This window comes from Chiloscyllium plagiosum, unplaced genomic scaffold (assembly GCF_037043375.1).
Source record: "Chiloscyllium plagiosum isolate Xiang-an unplaced genomic scaffold, Cpla_swu_hap1 HiC_scaffold_16, whole genome shotgun sequence".
In the NCBI taxonomy this organism is placed as follows: domain Eukaryota; kingdom Metazoa; phylum Chordata; class Chondrichthyes; order Orectolobiformes; family Hemiscylliidae; genus Chiloscyllium; species Chiloscyllium plagiosum.
The window spans coordinates 46,673,257-46,690,265 of NW_028270154.1; the positions used below are offsets into that span (position 1 = coordinate 46,673,257).

The 17,009-nt window shown below is 42.3% G+C and overlaps 1 protein-coding gene across 5 annotated transcripts in view; it reads right to left on the reverse strand.

Moving 5' to 3' along the window:
* Positions 1-608: 608 nt before the first annotated feature.
* The window catches only part of LOC122556673 (nuclear factor NF-kappa-B p105 subunit-like), a 150,546-nt gene continuing 134,145 nt past the window's right edge, over positions 609-17,009 (reverse strand). For all 5 annotated transcript variants that reach the window (XM_043703693.2, XM_087995360.1, XM_087995363.1 and 2 more), the window contains 2 exons: positions 4,287-4,358; positions 609-2,936 (listed from right to left, as the gene is read on the reverse strand). In XM_043703693.2, coding sequence (XP_043559628.2) covers positions 2,800-2,936; positions 4,287-4,358 — 209 coding nt within the window. In that variant the 3' untranslated portion in view covers positions 609-2,799. The remainder of the gene's footprint in view (positions 2,937-4,286; positions 4,359-17,009) is intronic.

Here is a 17,009-nt window from a genome sequence, read left to right on the forward strand (position 1 = left end):
GTTGGACTTTACTGGGAATTGGGGAAAGAGTAGCATTGCTGTACTTAGAGTTCTAAGATAGGATGAGGCTAAGTGCGAGCAGGCTATGTAGCTTGGTACTTAAATAGCAATGAATTTATGAATGGACACTTGTATTTGCAATGATGTAAGAGTTGTGCCATCTATGAACCCTGAGATTTATTTGTTTTTCGTTCCTCTTCCATTTCATGCACAGCAATGGTTAGGAGTGTTTGACCTGGGTTTTAAAAATGACTTCCAGGGATCACAGAAGGAAATGCCTATGGCAAGTGGAAAGATACAACGAATGGGGACATAGAGGTGTGGCACATAGTCATTGAGACTGAAAACAGATATTTGGCATCAGTGAGCTTTCAAGAAAAAAAGTATTAAGAGAGTTGCAATCTTTCAATAAATTGAAAATATCTGTACAAAAGGAATACAGAGTTTTTTTGGCTCTTGCTTTAGACAGATTTCATGTTAAAAGCAAGAAAATGGTTTAAAAATGCAAAAACAAAAGCTCATCGTAAGAAAGATAATTTGAAAATCTTGATAATATTTTCATCAAATTTAAAACTAATTCTCAGCATATTTTCAAATAAAATAGAATAAACTGTTAAGGTCCATTTATTTAAATAAAACATTCTCCCTATGAAACCATTACATTTAATTTCAACTGAAACAATTAGGAAAAAAAAACATTTATATCACTTGAATATGGAGAGTAAGTGCTATTACCTGAATTACTTCATAGTTCAAACCATTTTTAAGTTTATTACATGGCACAGTCATACTGCTGGTTAACATTAAATGCAAAGTCCTTTTGACTTCGCAATGGTAACAGTTTTGTAAAATAGACCTCAAGGCCAGAAATATCCCCAAAGAAGAGTGGATGATTGGTAGACTGTAGAGTCCTACAGAATTCTATGTCAGGGTCTCAAATATTTACAATCTATATCAATGAAATGGTTTCTTGGACTGAAAGAATGGTAGATGAATTTCCTGATGATACCAAGATGGTTAGGATGGTAAGTGGTTAAGAAGAGATAGAGTGTCTTCAAAGGGATACAGATAGTTTTAGTGAGTGGGTAAAAAGAAATGGAGTAAAATGTGGAAAAATGTGAACTTATCCACTTTGACTGGAGGAATAGAAAAAAAAATACTATTTAAATGGAAGGGATTGCAGAACTCTGAGACACAGAGGGATCTGGGTACATACTGGTATATGAATCCAAAAGATTATTATGCTTATAGAGTCAGTTATCAGAAGGACAAAAGGAATGTTGGCATTTATTGCAAGGACAGTGGAATACAAGAATAAAGGGATTTTACTGAAAAAGCATGTGCTTGTGTTAGTAATCATTCAAAGAAAGATCAGTTGACTAATTTCTCAGATGAACAAGTTGTCCCATGAGGAAAGGTTGAATTCGTTCAGCCATGCCCACTGGAGTTCAGAAGAATGAGAGGTGATTTTATTGAAACACATTCAGCCACAAGAGGAATTTATTAGGTGAGTATTGGGAGCATTCCCCTTATGTGGATGGGCTAGAACTCAGGGACACAGTTTAAGAACAAGAGGTGGCACTGTTTTGATGGAGATGAGCAGATTCTTTTTCTCCCAGAGCTTGTTCTCTACCGAATTCTCTTGCCCAGAAAGTAGTGAAGGCTTCGTCATTAAATGTATTACAGAGTTAGATGGATTTTTGATAGAAAAGGAAGTCAAAAGTTGTGGGGTAGGGTTGGAAGTGAGAGGGCTAACAGGAAAGTGGGATTGGGATCATGACCAGCTATGCCTTGATGTAACTGAAGGACAGTGCAGACTCAAATCACCAAATGATTTAATCCAGCTCTTATATCCAAAATTTTTATGTCTTACATTTCTATGGATGACTCAGTGTTGATTTGTGCTCTGATTCCAGATTCGGAATGCGTTTACAATATAACTGCAGCATCATTGCAAAGTGAAGATACTGTGCATTGATGCTGCAATTATTGTGTGAATGTATCCTGAAACGTCTTCTATGTGAAAGGCTAATTAACCCAGGCTATCCACAAACACACAAACTGCATGAACAATGCTTGTAGAGATCAGGACAATTGTCACTTTCAGGAGTCAATACTTTAATTTATTGGCTGCTGACATATAACATAGGACTGTATACATTTTACAGTTGGCTTTCAGAATGGTATTCATGCAACTAAATTTAATTACCATGCACTGTGCCTAAGTAAGCATATTATCATTAAATTTATCTGAAATAGATTAAATTAAAACAGTTAAGCTCTGATTAGAATCAGGTTTTGATGTGCAAAGTATTAATTTAATATTTCTTACCTATTATTTAAAATATTTTGCAAAACAATATTGAAGTTTGAAATCCAATTTGTAAGCAATGGTACAGACACTAAAGCATGCCCAGGAAAATAACCACATCATTCCAGGAGAAAATTAGTTGTAATCAATGCAACTTGTAATCAACATAATAAATTTGTAGTGGAAATTTCAAAATAACAGTCCATAGCTGTACCAAACATATGACCAGCTTTCTTTCCTAATAGAGAACTTACTTTTTTAAAAGAGTCTTTTTGCAATTTACAATAATGTCTCACAAAATGGTATTCCCATTTAATTACACGTAACTGTATGTAAAAATATAGATATATATTATTTTGCTATATAACCATGCAATGTTTGTTTTCAATGAGTTATGAAATATGTAGCGTTACTATATATTTCATTGATCCTATTTAACTTGAGCATAAACATTATTACTACGAAAGTTCTCCAACCTGATGGAGAACTTATACATTGTTCCTGGCATCCTGTGTTGTTACCATGTGATTGTAAACAGCCAATGGCTTTTTTATTTCCCCATAACTTGGCAGCTCACATGCAGGAAAGTAGGTCATTATGTCATTATCCACAGGAAACTGTAAACCTGTGGATAAAACATTCAAATATAAGCTCATTTCATATCTGCACTGATAAATTAACAAATTATGACTGGTACTAATAATCAAATACATAACTTTGAAAGATATTCAGAATGTTTTCAAATGGCTCAGACAATGTTAAAATAAATCATTATATTATAAATGAATAACTAGCTGGATATAGCCACAATTTCTAAATTGATTTATTCATAAATAGTATATTCTGCCTTGTCCTTCCTGAGCAGCGGTGTGAATTGACTGCTGTTGCTTTTTGAGAACATTCACGAATAGTCAGTTATAATAAAGCAGCAACCGAATTCTGATTATCAAAAACAAAATTAGAAAATATTGAAAATGTAACATGGAATTAGAAAACAAAAGTATAAATAATGCATTATCAATATTTTGTCAAAGCGTCTACCTGAGGTTTTAATCAAGCTCCTTTCATTTGGCAACTGGTTATGAGTTTTAATATATTTCTTAAAAATTTTATCATGCAATTATGCTGCTTAAAGGTGTGAGTTATAATTAGCGCTGTTAAAGTTTAAACCACTTCAACAATAAAGAGCAAGTAAATTATGTGAGGAAATAGTACAGCATTTCATGATAAACCACTTGAGATGTTGGAGCATAGTATAATTAGACCATTCACTCATGGGCAGCATAATGATGCACTCAAACATCGGATACATTTTTCTAATTGAGCTCTGGGGAATGGGAATTGCACAAAACAAATTCTTGTGGACAACAGCTGCTTTGGCCTAGATAAACAAACTCAGCTCAAATATTGTAGTTGGCATTTTGTGCTGCCTACTGGTCTGTACTGCACTGGCACAAACCTAGCAATCTATCACAGAAGTTGATTGTCATTGTTTCACATACTTAGAAGAAAATATGAGGTACTTTTGACCTCATATGGGTGGCACGGTGGCACAGTGGTTAGCACTGTTGCCACACAGCGCCAGAGACCTGGGTTCAATTCCTGCCTCAGGCAACCGTCTGTGTGGAATTTGCACATTCTCCCCATGTCTGCATGGGTTTCCTCCGGGTGCTCCGGTTTCCTCCCACAGTCTAAAAATGTGCAGGTTAGGTGAATTGGCTATGCTAAATTGCCTGTAGTGTCAGGTGAAGGGGTAAATGTAGGGGAATAAGTCTGGGTTGATAGCTCTTCGGAGGGTCGGTGTGGACTGGTTGGGCCGAAGGGCCTGTTTCCACGCTGTAAGTAATCTAATCTAAACCAAATTTTAGAAACATTTTAATATATAACATGATTACTATTTTCATTAATGGAAGATGAAGAATACTTCTAGTCATGTGCAATCCATACTATTGGATAAATAAAACAATAGGGTTACCTTCTGTATTCTCATCTTTTTCCGTATATGAAGGTGACATGAAAAATCCAGGTCTTTTTAAAACTGTCATTTCTGAAAGAAGATTCCACCATTACTCATGTTACCAACATTCCTGTTATGTTTGGAACAGTATTTTTCTAAATCACAGTGGATAATCCTTTCCACATGATTCTGTTCCACAAAATATTTTGGTAAAACCGTTTCTGTAAGTTTTCTTTTGTCTTATAACCTTGCTCTTCACAAGTACTAAGAAAATGCTTCGGCACAGACTTTTGCCTTGACAAAGAGGCTCTCTGTCATGGGATAAATGGAGGAAAAGGCAGGAAAGCAGAGTCCATCTCCAAACATGGTATTTCTAATTTTCATGGGAACAGAATGGAGTCAGGTTGTCTTTTGTGCACATGCTTACTATCATTAATACTTGTTCGTCTTTTATTCTGGGCACCCTCAACACCTGTTCCTGTTCCACCTGTTCCTTCTTGCCCTCTATCAATAGCACAATAAACATAATTTTATCGCCCTTTTCAGTTCTGAAATATCAGACATGAATCATTAACTCTGTGTCTCTGTCCACAGATGCTGCTAGACCTGTTGAGCCTCTTCTGCACTTTCTGGTTTTATGAAAGATTTTCTGCAGAAATCAACGCTGACAAGGTTTAAAATATATCGGAATCGCGAATAAAAATGATGTAGTATTGTATGTGAGATAATTCTTCTCAACATGTACTTAATCCGCATTCCCATTCTCTGAGACAGTCAAATTGAGAAGATTTTAGCTCTGCATTTCTTCAAATTCATAAGAATAATAGTCGCTCTTACACCTTGAAAATTAATCCTATAACTACTTTTCAAACTTGACAAGTCTTTCTTTATAAAAGAATTGTAAAAACATTGTTCTTAAAATATACCTCTAAATTTTCTTAATAAAATGAAATATGGTTAACTTTCAAACTTGACTTTTTTTGCTCTTTATTACATGCTTGGCTGTTTTAGCTCTGCGTCATTTATTGAGGATTTAATTAAACGAAATAAAAATGCACAATGATCATAATATTTCATGTTTAAGATAGTATAATTCAACAAAGTCATTAATGTAATTGCTTGGCACATCTGTTCAGGAGTTTTAAAAATGTTTTTAACAATTCTGCTATCACTGACAAATTTTAATCACAAGCCATTAATAATTATAAGAAATCTAGTGTATCCTGTGGGAAAATGTGAAGTTGTTTATTTTGGAAGGGAAAACAAAAGAAGAGTATTATTTAAGTAAAACTGCAGAAAGCTGTAAAAAAAATGATCTTGGAGATACTGATAGACTGTGTTAGAGTTGGAGTATAAGAGCAGGGAAGTGTTACTGCAACTGTACAAGATGTTGGTGAGACCACATCTGGAAAACTATGGGAAAGTTTGGTCCCCTAGTTTAAGGAAAGAGGGGAGGCAATGGTCTACTGGTATTATCACTGGACTATTAATCCAGAGACCCAGGTAATGTTCTGGGGAGTCGGGTTCACTGAAGTGGAGGGAAGCACCCAGGCACAGAATATATAGATAGAGGGACTGGATACCACAAAGATTATTGGCCCTGATGACATTTCAGCAATAGTAGTGAAGCTTTGTCCTCCAGAACTTTCCACATGGTAGCCAGACTGTTCCAATACAGTTACAACCCTAGCATGTCCACCTATATATTCTGTGCCTGTGCGCTTCCCTCCACTTAACCAGATGAAGGGGCAGCCCTCCAAAAACTTGTGATTTCAAATAAGCTTGTTGGACTATAACCTGCTGTTGTATGACTTCTGACTTTGTGAGGAAACCAATAAGAGGAAAAAATATACTTGACTTCATCCCGAAAAATGTTTAAAGGACCTAAGGGGCAACTTTTTCATGCAAAGTGTGGTGGGTGTATGGAATGAGCTGCCAGAGGAAGTGATGGAGTTGAAAAATGTGGCGCTGGAAAAGCACAGCAGGTCAGGCAGCATCTAAGGAGCAGGAGAGTCGACATTTCGGACATAAGCCCTTTTTCAGGAATGTGAGGGTGGGGGGCTGAGAGATAAATAGGAGGGTGAGGGTGGGGCTGGGGAGAAGGTAGCTGGGAAGGCAATAGGTTTGTGCAGATGGAAGGGTGATTGTGATAGGTCGGTGGGGAGGATGGAGTGGATAGTTGGAAACAAAGATGAACAGATAGGACATCCTCCCTCCACAAGGACTGCCACCTTCCCAGCTATTTTCCCCCCAGCCCCACCCCCACCCAACTATTCATCTCTCAGGCCCCTTGAAGGGCATATGCCCGAAACATCGGCTCTCCTGCTGCTCGGATGCTACATGACGCGCTGTGCTTTTCCAATGCCACACTTTTCCACTCTGACTCTCCAGTATCTGTAGACCTCACTTTCTCTCAGAGGAAGTGGTGGATGCGGTATAATTACAACATTTAAAAGTCATTTAGATGGGTACATGAATAGGAAAGGTTTAGGGGGATGCGGGCCAGGTGCTGGTGAATGGGACTAGATTAATTTAGGATATCTGGTTGGCACGGATGAGTTGGACTGAAGGACTGTTTCCATGCTGGACTGTTTCGATGCTGGACATCTCTACGGCTCTATGACTGACCAATCTGCCAGCTGTAAATGCATCTGTCCATGACAGAATTGAGTGTCATGGAGATGAAGTCCCATGGCAGAGCAAATCCTCCAAACAACCACCTCTAGCAAACCAGGATATCAATCCTGGTTCAACAGAAATTGCAGGAGGGCATGCCAGGAAAAGCACCAGGCATACCAAAAAATGAGATGTCAACCTCGTGAAGCTATGAAACATAACTAGATACATGCCAAACAGCATAAGTAGCAAGTGGTAAACAGAGTTAAATGACCCCATAACCAACAGGTCACATCTAAGCTCTGCAGTCAGCTACATCTAGTCACGAATGATGGTGAACAACTAAACAACTCACTGGAAGAGAAGGTTTCACAAATATCCCCATCCTCATTTACAGAAGAGCCCAACATCTCAGTACAAAAGATAAGGCTCGAACATTCACAAGGTAAAAACAATGACTGCAGATGCTGGAAACCAGATTCTGGATTAGAGGTGCTGGAAAAGCACAGCAGTTCAGGCAGCATCTGAGAAGCAGTAAAATCGACGTTTCGGGCAAAAGCCCTTCATCAGGCATACAGGCAGAGTGCCTGAAGGGTGGAGAGATAAATTAGAGGAGGGTGGGGGTGGGGAGAAAGTTGCATAGAGTACAATAGGTGAGTGGGGGAGGGGATGAAGGTGACAGGCCAGGGAGGAGGGCAGAGCGGATAGGTGGAAAAGAAGATAGGCAGGTAGGACAAGTCATGGAGACAGTGCTGAGCTGGAAGTTTAGAACTGAGGTGAGGTGGGGGAAGGGGAAATGAGGAAACTGTTGAAGTCCACATTGATGCCCTGGGGTTGAAGTGTGCCGAGGCGGAAGATGAGGCGTTCTTCCTCCAGGCGTCGGGTGGCGAGGGAGCGGCGGTGAAGGAGTACCAGGACCTCCATGTCCTCGGCAGAGTGGAAGGGGGAAATGAAATGTTGGGCCACAGGGCGGTGTGATTGATTGGTGTGGGTGTCCCAGAGATGTTCCCTAAAGTGCTCCATGAGGAGGCATCTAGTCTCCCCAATGTAGAGGAGACTGCATCGGGAGCAATGGATACAATAAACGATATTGGTGGATGTGCAGGTAAAACTTTGACGGATGTGGAAGGTTCCTTTAGGGCCTTGGATGAAGGTGAGGGAGGAGGTGTGGGCGCAGGTTTTGTAATTCCTGCAGTGGCAGGGGAAGGTGCCAGGACGGGAGGGTGGGTTGTAGGGGGGCGTGGACCTGACCAGGTAGTCACGGAGGGAACGGTCTTTGCGGAAGGCGGAAAGGGGTGGGAGGGAAATATATCCCTGGTGGTGGGGTCCGTTTGGAGGTGGTGGAAATGTCAGCGGATGATTTGGTTTATGCAAAGGTTGGTAGGGTGGAAGGTGAGCCCTAGGGGCATTCTGTCCTTGTTACGGTTGGATGGGTGGGGTCTGAGAGTGGAGGTGCAGGATGTGGACGAGATGCGTTGGAGGGCATCTTTAACCACGTGGGAAGAGAAATTGCGGTCTCTAAAGAAGGAGGCCATCTGGTGTGTTCTGTGGTGGAACTGGTACTCCTGGGAGCAGATACATTGGAGGCGGAGGGGGGGGGGGGGTAGACAGGTTGAGGTGGTTGGAAATTAGGAGGTCGAGGGCAGCACGGGGTGTCCAGGTGGATGGAGTGTGTTGGAGGCGGGCGAAGGGGTCCTCGGAAGGTGGGCGGGAGTCCTGATTGTGAAAGTAAGCTCGGAGGTGGAGGCAGCGGAAGAAGTGTTCGACGTCACGGCGTGTATTAAATTCATTGCTGCGTGGGCGGAGGGGGATGAAGATGAGTCCTTTGCTGAGGACTGATCATTCGTCCTCAGTGACGGGGAGGTCTGGAGGGATGGTGAAAACTCGGCAGGGCTGGGAGCTGGGATCTGGTGTGGGTGTAGAGCTGGGAGTGGGGTTGGAGCCAGTACCTGGAGTGAGTGTGGTGTGGAGTCATGAGCAGGGGTGGTGTTCTCCTCAGGGTTCTGAGTGCCGGGGATGGTGACAGTGGGATCTGTGGGGGGCGTGTCAGCAGAATGCAGTGAGTGTCGTTGGTGTGGGCGGAAGTGGTGGCAAACATGGTAGTGGGGGGGGGGGGGCGGAAGTCACTGAGTGTATGACATCAGTGATGATGTGAGGGGTGGAAGTGATGTTACTTGTGGTGCATGAGGAATTGTGAGGGGTGGAAGTGGCCATGATAGGAGCGGAAGTGATGTCATCAATCAGCGTGGGGATGGTGGCTGCACCAGCCGCATGGCTAATGGCGTATGAGCAGTTCCAGAGGCCGAGGGAATCTTCTGGAATGGTTGAGGAGTGCTGGTTATGGAAGTGGGTAGATAAAAGTTTGTTGTACTTACAGTTTTTGATGTTTGAGATGGAGTTGAAATACTGTTTGTTAAGAGTATGAATTCTCCTGAGGATGTAGTACAGAGTGGGTCCTTTGCAGTTCTGAGAGAGTGTGGCCCTCAGCTGTGGCAGGACTGACTATAGAGAGGTTGGGTGCATTGTGAATCGAACATTCACAAACAAACTTTAGCCAGAAGTGCCGAATGCATATCAGCCTCCTCCAGTGGTTCCCAACATCACAGATACCAGTCATCAGCCAATTTGATTCATTCCATGTGATACTAAGACATGTTCGGAGGCACTGGATACTACAAAGGTTATGGGTTCTGGCAATATTTCAACAATAGCAATGAAGACTTGTGCTCCAGAACTTGCCACACTCTAACCAAGCTGTTTCATTTTGGTTACAACCCTTGCATCTACCCAACAATGTGGAAAATTGCCCATGTCTGTCCTGTGCATAAAACAAAAAGGATAAATCCAACTTGGCCATTTTCTGCCCAATCAGTTCACTCTCGATCATCAGTAAAATGATGGAAGGTGTCAACAACAATGCCTACAGTTCGGACAGCTGATGAAAATTTTGTATGAACTTCGACAAATCTTTTTAAGTTTGGAATTTGCTCAGTTTAGCTCAACATCGAGTATAGCAGTATATATTTATATAAATATTTTAACATAATAAAACATCCTAAGTTGAAGTATTATCTGACAAAATATTGCACAAAGTCAAGTAAGGAGAGATCAGATCCCATTACTAAAAGTTTGATCCAAAGGGTAGACTGACACTCGAACGCTTCAGTGGGTGAACTCTTCAGTGATAAGTGAGCAAATAACCGTAAATTGTGAGACAAGATCCTTCACCGAGACAAGGACCGGGCAAACCCCACCAAAAAAACATATAAAAATAAGGGATTCTGTAGTCAGAAGTACAGACAGACGTTTCTGTGGCCAGCAGAGATAAAGCAGAATGGTGTGTTGCTTCCCTGGTGCCGGGATCAAGGATGTCTCAGAGAGGGTGCAGAATGTTCTCACGGGGGAGAGGGGCCAGCAGGAGGTCATTGGAACTAATGACATTGGAAGGGAAAAGGTTGAGACTCTGAAGGGAGATTACAGAGAGTTAGGCAGAAATTTAAAAAGGAGGTCCTCAAAGTATGTAATATCTGGATAACTCCTGGTGCTACGAGCTAGTGAGGGCAGGAATAGGAGGATAGAGCAGATGAATGCATGTCTGAGGAGCTGGTGTATGGGAGAAGGATTCACATTTTTGGATCATTGGAATCTCTTTTGGGGTAGACGTGACCTGTACAAGAAGGACGGATTGCACCTAAATTGGAAGGGGACTAATGTACTGGCAGGGAAATTTGCTAGAACTGCTTGGGAGGATTTAAACTAGTAAGTTGGGGGGGTGGGACCCAGGGAGATAGTGAGGAAAGAGATCAATCTGAGACGGGTACAACTGAGAACAGACGTGAGTCAAACAGTCAGGGCACGCAGGGACAAGGTAGGACTAATAAATTGAACTGCATTTATTTCAATGCGAGGGGCCTAACAGGGAAGGCAGATGAACTCAGGGCATGGTTAGGACTGGGATATCATAGCAATTACGGAAACATGGTTCAGGGATGGGCAGGACTGGCAGCTTAATGTTCCAGGATACAAATGCGATAGGAAGGATAGAAAGGGAGGCAAGAGAGGAGGGGGAGTGGCATTTTTGATAAGGGATAGCATTACAGCTGTGCTGAGGGAGGATATTCCTGGAAATACATCCAGGGAAGTTATTTGGGTGGAACTGAGAAATAAGAAAGAGATGATCACCTTCTTGGGATTGTATTATATACCCCCCAATAGTTAGAGGGAAATTCAGAAACAAATTTGTAAGGAGATCTCAGCTATCTGTAAGAATAATAGGGTAGTTATGGTAGGGGATTTTAACTTTACAACCATTGACTGGGACTGCCATAGTGTTAAAGGTTTAGCTAGAGAGGAATTTCTTAAGTGTGTACAAGACAATTTTCTGATTCAGTATGTGGATGTACCTACTAGAGAAGGTGCAAAACTTGACCTACTCTTGGGAAATAAGGCAGGACAGGTGACTGAGGTGTCAGTGGGGGAGCACTTTGGGGCCAGCGACCATAATTCTATTAATTTTAAAATAGTGATGGAAAAGGATAGACCAGATCTAAAAGTTGAAGTTCTAAATTGGAGAAAGGCCAATTTTGATGGTATTAGGCAAGAACTTTCAAAACTGATTGGAGGCAGATGTTCCCAGGTAAAGGGACGGCTGGAAAATGGGAAGCCTTCAGAAATGTGATAACAAGAATCCAGAGAAAGTACATTCCTGTCAGGGTGAAAGGGAAGGCTGGTAGGTATAGGGAATGCTGGACGACTAAAGAAATTGAGGGTTTGGTTAAGAAAAAGAAGGGAGCATATGTCAGGTATAGACAGGATAGATCGAGTGAAGAGTATAAAGAAAGTAGGAATATACTTAAGAGGGAATATACTTAAGAGGGAGATCAGGACGGCAAAATGGGGACATAAGATAGCTTTGGCAAATACAATTAAGGAGAATCCAAAGGGTTTTTACAAATATATTAAGGACAAAAGGGTAACTAGGGAGAGAATAGGGCCCCTCAAAGATCAGCAAGGCGGCCTTTGTGTGGAGCCACAGAAAATGGGGGAGATACTAAATGAATATTTTGCATCAGTATTTACTGTGGAAAAGGATATGGAAGATATAGATTGTAGGGTAATAGATGGTGACATCTTGCAAAATGTCCAGATTACAGAGGAGGAAATGCTGGATGCCTTGAAACAGTTAAAGGTGGATAAATCCCCAGGATCTGATCAGGTGTACCTGAGAACTCTGTGGGAAGCTAGAGAAGTGATTGCTGGGCCTCTTGCTGAGATATTTGTATCATCGAAAGTCACAGGTGAGGTGCTGGAAGACTGGAGGTTGGCAAACATGGTGCCACTGTTTAAGAAGGGCGGTAAAGACAAGCCAGGGAACTATAGACCAGTGAGCCTAACCTCGGTGGTGGGCAAGTTGTTGGAGGGAATCCTGAGGGACAGGATGTACATGTATTTGAAAAGGCAAGGACAGATTAGGGATAGTCAACATGGCTTTGTGCATGGGAAATTATGTCTCACAAACTTGATTGAGTTTTTTGAAGAAGTAACAAAAAAGATTGATGAGGGCAGGGCAGTAGATGTGATCTATATGGACTTCAGTAAGGTGTTCGACAATGTTCCCCATGGGAGGCTGATTAGCAAGGTTAGATCTCATGGAATACAGGGAGAACTCACCATTTGGATACAGAACTGGCTCAAAGGTAGAAGACAGAGGGTGGTGGTGGAGGGTTTTTTTTCAGACTGGAGGTCCGTGACCAGTGGAGTGCCACAAGGATCGGTGCTGGGCCCTCTACTTTTTGTCATTTACATAAATGATTTGGATGCAAGCATAAGAGGTACAGTTAGTAAGTTTGCAGATGACACCAAAATTGGAGGTGTAGTGGACAGTGAAGAGGGTTACCTCAGATTATAACAGGATCTGGACGACATGGTCCAATGTGCTGAGAAGTGGCAGATGGAGTTTAATTCAGATAAATGTGAGGTGCTACATTTTAGGAAAGCATATCTTAGTAGGACTTATACACTTAATGGTAAGGTCCTAGGGAGTGTTGCTGAACAAAGAGACCTGGAGTACAGGTTCATAGCTCCTTGAAAGTAGAGTCGCAGGTAGATAGGATAGTGAAGAAGGCATTTGGTATGCTTTCCTTTATTGGTCAGAGTATTGAGTACAGGAGTTGGGAGGTCATGTTGCGGCTGTACAGGACATTGGTTAGGCCACTGTTGGAATATTGCGTGCAATTCTGGTCTCCTTCCTATCGGAAAGATGTTGTGAAACTTGAATGGGTTCAGAAAAGATTTACAAAGATGTTGCCAGGGTTGGAGGATCTGAGCTACAGGGAGAGGCTGAACAGGCTGGGGCTGTTTTCCCTAGAGCGTCGGAAGCTGAGTGGTGACCTTATAGAGGTTTACAAAATTATGGGGAGCATAGATAGGATAAATAGACAAAGTCTTTTCCCTGGGGTCGGGGAGTCCAGAACTAGAGGGCATAGGTTTCGGGTGAGAGGGGAAAGATAGAAAAGAGACCTAAGGGACAACTTTTTCACGCAGAGGGCGGTACGTGTACGGAATGAGCTGCCAGAGGATGTGGTGGAGACTGGTACAATTGCAACATTTAAGAGGCATTTGGATGGGTATATGAATAGGAAGTATTTGGAGGGATATGGGCCGGGTGCTGGCAGGTGGGACTAGATTGGGTTGGGATATCTGGTCGGCATGGACGGGTTAGACTGAAGGGTTTGTTTCCATGCTGTACATCTGTATGACTCTGTGACTCTATATTAAGGAGTGTGTTAGAAGCAAAAAGAAACGTTTAGAGGAGTAGGGAGGATATTCCAGTGCTTGTGGCCAAGCTAAGTGAAAGTGCTTATATGTCATCCCAGTATTGCAGCAGGTGAACACAGCTTGCTTCAGTATCTGAGGCATTGCAAATCATGTTGAATATTGTGTAATTGTCAGTGAATATCTGGCAATGATTAAAGAAAAGTAATTTAAGAAGCAGAGAAAGATGGTTGGACCTGAGACGTTGCTCTGAGGTAAACCTGCAGTGAAATTTTGGAACTGTCATGATTAATCCACAACAATGATATTTTTTGTGCCAGGTATGACCACAATCAGTGTCAAGCTTTCCTTTGGATTCCCATTGAGTTCTGCTTTGCTTGGGCTCCCTCATTTTCAAGGACAATCACCCCTACCACCTCTTGAATTCAGCTCTTTTGTCCATGTTTGGATCAATGCTCTAATCGGATTACAACTGAGAGGTCCTGACACAATCTGAACTGAGCATCAAGGACTAAAAATGTGGTGCTGGAAAAGCACAGCTAGTCAGGCAGCATCCAAGGAGCAGGAGAGTCAACATTTCAACCATGAGCTCTTCATCAGGAATGAAGTGGTGGCCCAAGGGAACTGCGAATAAGTATGGGGTGGAGCTTTGGTGGAGGTAGCTGGGATTGCAATAGGTAGATGAAGGTGGGTGTGTGATGGTGATAGGTCGGACTGGAGGGTGGAGCTGATAGGTGGAAAGGAAGATGGACAGGTAGGACAGTTCAATAAGGTGATGCCAAGATGGAAGGTTGGATCTGAGATATGGTGCGGGGAGGGGAAATGAGAAAACTAGTGACATTGAAATTGATCCCGTGTGGTTTGAGGATACCAAGGCGGAAGATGAGGTATTTTTTGTCCAGGCGTTGGGCGACTAGAGTTTGGTGGTAGAGGAGGCCCAATACTTACATGTCCTTGGCAGAGTGGGAGGGGGAGTTAAAATGTTCAGCCACCAGGTGGTGGTGCTGTTTGGCGCGTGTGTCCCAGAGGTGTTCTCTGAAACGTTCCACAAGTTGGCGGCTTATCTCGCCAATGTAGAGGAGACCACATCGAAAGCAATGGATACAGAAGATGACGTGTGTGGAGGTACAGTTAAATCTCTTTCAGATGTGGAAGGATCCTTTGGGGCCTGAGGGGGAGGTGAGGGGGGAGCAGTGAGCGCAGGTTTTACACTTTTTGCGATGGCAGAGGAAGGTGCCGGGAGTGGACAGTGGGTTGGTGGGGAGCGTGGACCTAACAAGGGAGTCACGGAGTCTTTTCCAGCACCACATCTTTTGATTCTGATCTCCAGTATCTGCAGTCATTACTTTCGCCTAAGCATCAGGGAGCAGATTATTTCTGTGCAAATGCTGCTCCCTTTCATGACTTTGCCTATGATCAATAATAGACTTGTAGGATGATGACTGACTGGCCAGGATTTGTTTCTCATAGAGTAATTTTCCAAATTGCTGGGTAGTTATCAGAGTTGTCAGTGTTGTAGCTGTACTGGAACAGCTTGGCTTGGGATATGGCATAATCTAGAGCTTCAGTCCTATTGCTGGAATACTGTCAGGTCGTTTACAATATCCAGTATCCATCTTTTTCCATATCTTGCAGTGAATTCATTTGGCTGAATACTGGTATCTGTGATACTAGGGATCTCTGAAGGAGGCCAAGACTTTTCATGCAGTTGGCATTTCTGATCAAAGACAGTTCCAAATGTTCAGCCATACCTTTTGTTCTGATATACTGGGGTCCCCCATCATTGAAATTGGGAATATTTTTGGGGTTCCATCCTCCAAGCATTTGATTAGTTGCCCAATTGGATTGATGTGACAGGTCTGCAGAGTTTAGACCTAATCCATGGTTGTGGAATCACATAGCTCTATCTAGCACTGTTGCTTATGTTTGTTGGCATGGAAGTAGTCTTGTGTTGTAACTCTTCATTTTTGGTATGCTTGGTGCTGCTCCTGGTATACCCACCTGCATTCTTCCTTGAACCAGCATTGACACCCTGGCTTCATCATATTGTTATACTGGAAAATATGAAGGACTCTGAAGGTACAGATTGTGGTTGAATGGGATACTACTGCTGTTGCACTGCCTAATGGATATCCACTTTTTAGTTGCTAGATTTGTTCAAAATCTTTCCATGAGTATCGTGGTAGTCCCATTCAATATGATGGAGGGTATCTTCAATGTAAAGACAGGATTTTGGCTGATTGGCAGAAGGCAGAGAGTGGGTATAAAGCGATGGCAGTTGGTAACTAGTGGAGTTCCTCAGGGGTCTATTTGAGACCAAAACCGTTTGTGTTATACATTAATGATCTAGGCGAAGGAACTGCTGCTACATTTGTGGATTGCATAAAGACAGATGGATGGCCAAGTAGTGTTGTGGAGGCGCGGAGTTTCGCAGAAGGACTTGGACAGGCTTGGAGAGTGGGCAGAGAAGTGTCACATAGAATACCCATGTGGCAAAATGTGAGGTTATGCATTTTGGAAGAAAGAACAAAGTTGTGGACACTTTCTAAATGAAGAAAGACTTCAGAAATCTGAAGCACAAAGGAGTCCTAATCAGGATTCTCATCAGGTCAAAATTTAGGTTCAGTTGAAAGTAGGAATGCAAATGCAATGTTAGCATTCTTTTCAAGAGAGCTATAATAGAAGAGCAGTGATGTTGCATAAGGCTCTGAGGTTGTATAAGGCTCTGATCAGACTGCATTTGGAATACTGTGAGCAGTTTTGGACCCTGCAGAATCACAAAATCATCATAGAATCTCAACAGTGAATATAGAGGGCATTTGTCCCACCAAGTCTGTACTAACCCTTCAAAGAGTATCGCACCCCTCTAACTCCAGATTTACCATTGCTAAGCCACCTAGCCTGCGTAATGCTGGACACTATGGAGCAATTTAGCATAATCAATGCACCTAACCTGTACATCTTTGGACTGTGGGAGAAAACTGGAGCAACCCGATGAAACCCATGCAAACATGGGAAAAATGTGCAAACTTCATACTGGCAGGTACCAAGGCTGGAAACAAACCTGGGTCACAAGTATCACAAACCTGAAGAGATGATCCCATAGAATAAGATGAGGAGGAATTTCTTCAGCCATGTAGTAACAAATCTGTGGAACTCATTGCAGCAGAAGGTTGTGGAGGCCAAGTCATTGAGTACATTTAAGACAGAGATAAATAAGTTCTTGACAGTAGGGGGGATCAACGGTTATGAAGCGAGGAAAGAGAATGGGATTGGTAAACTTATCAACCATGATCAGATGGTGGAGTAGACTCAATGGGCCAAATGGCCTAATTCTACTCCTATATCTTA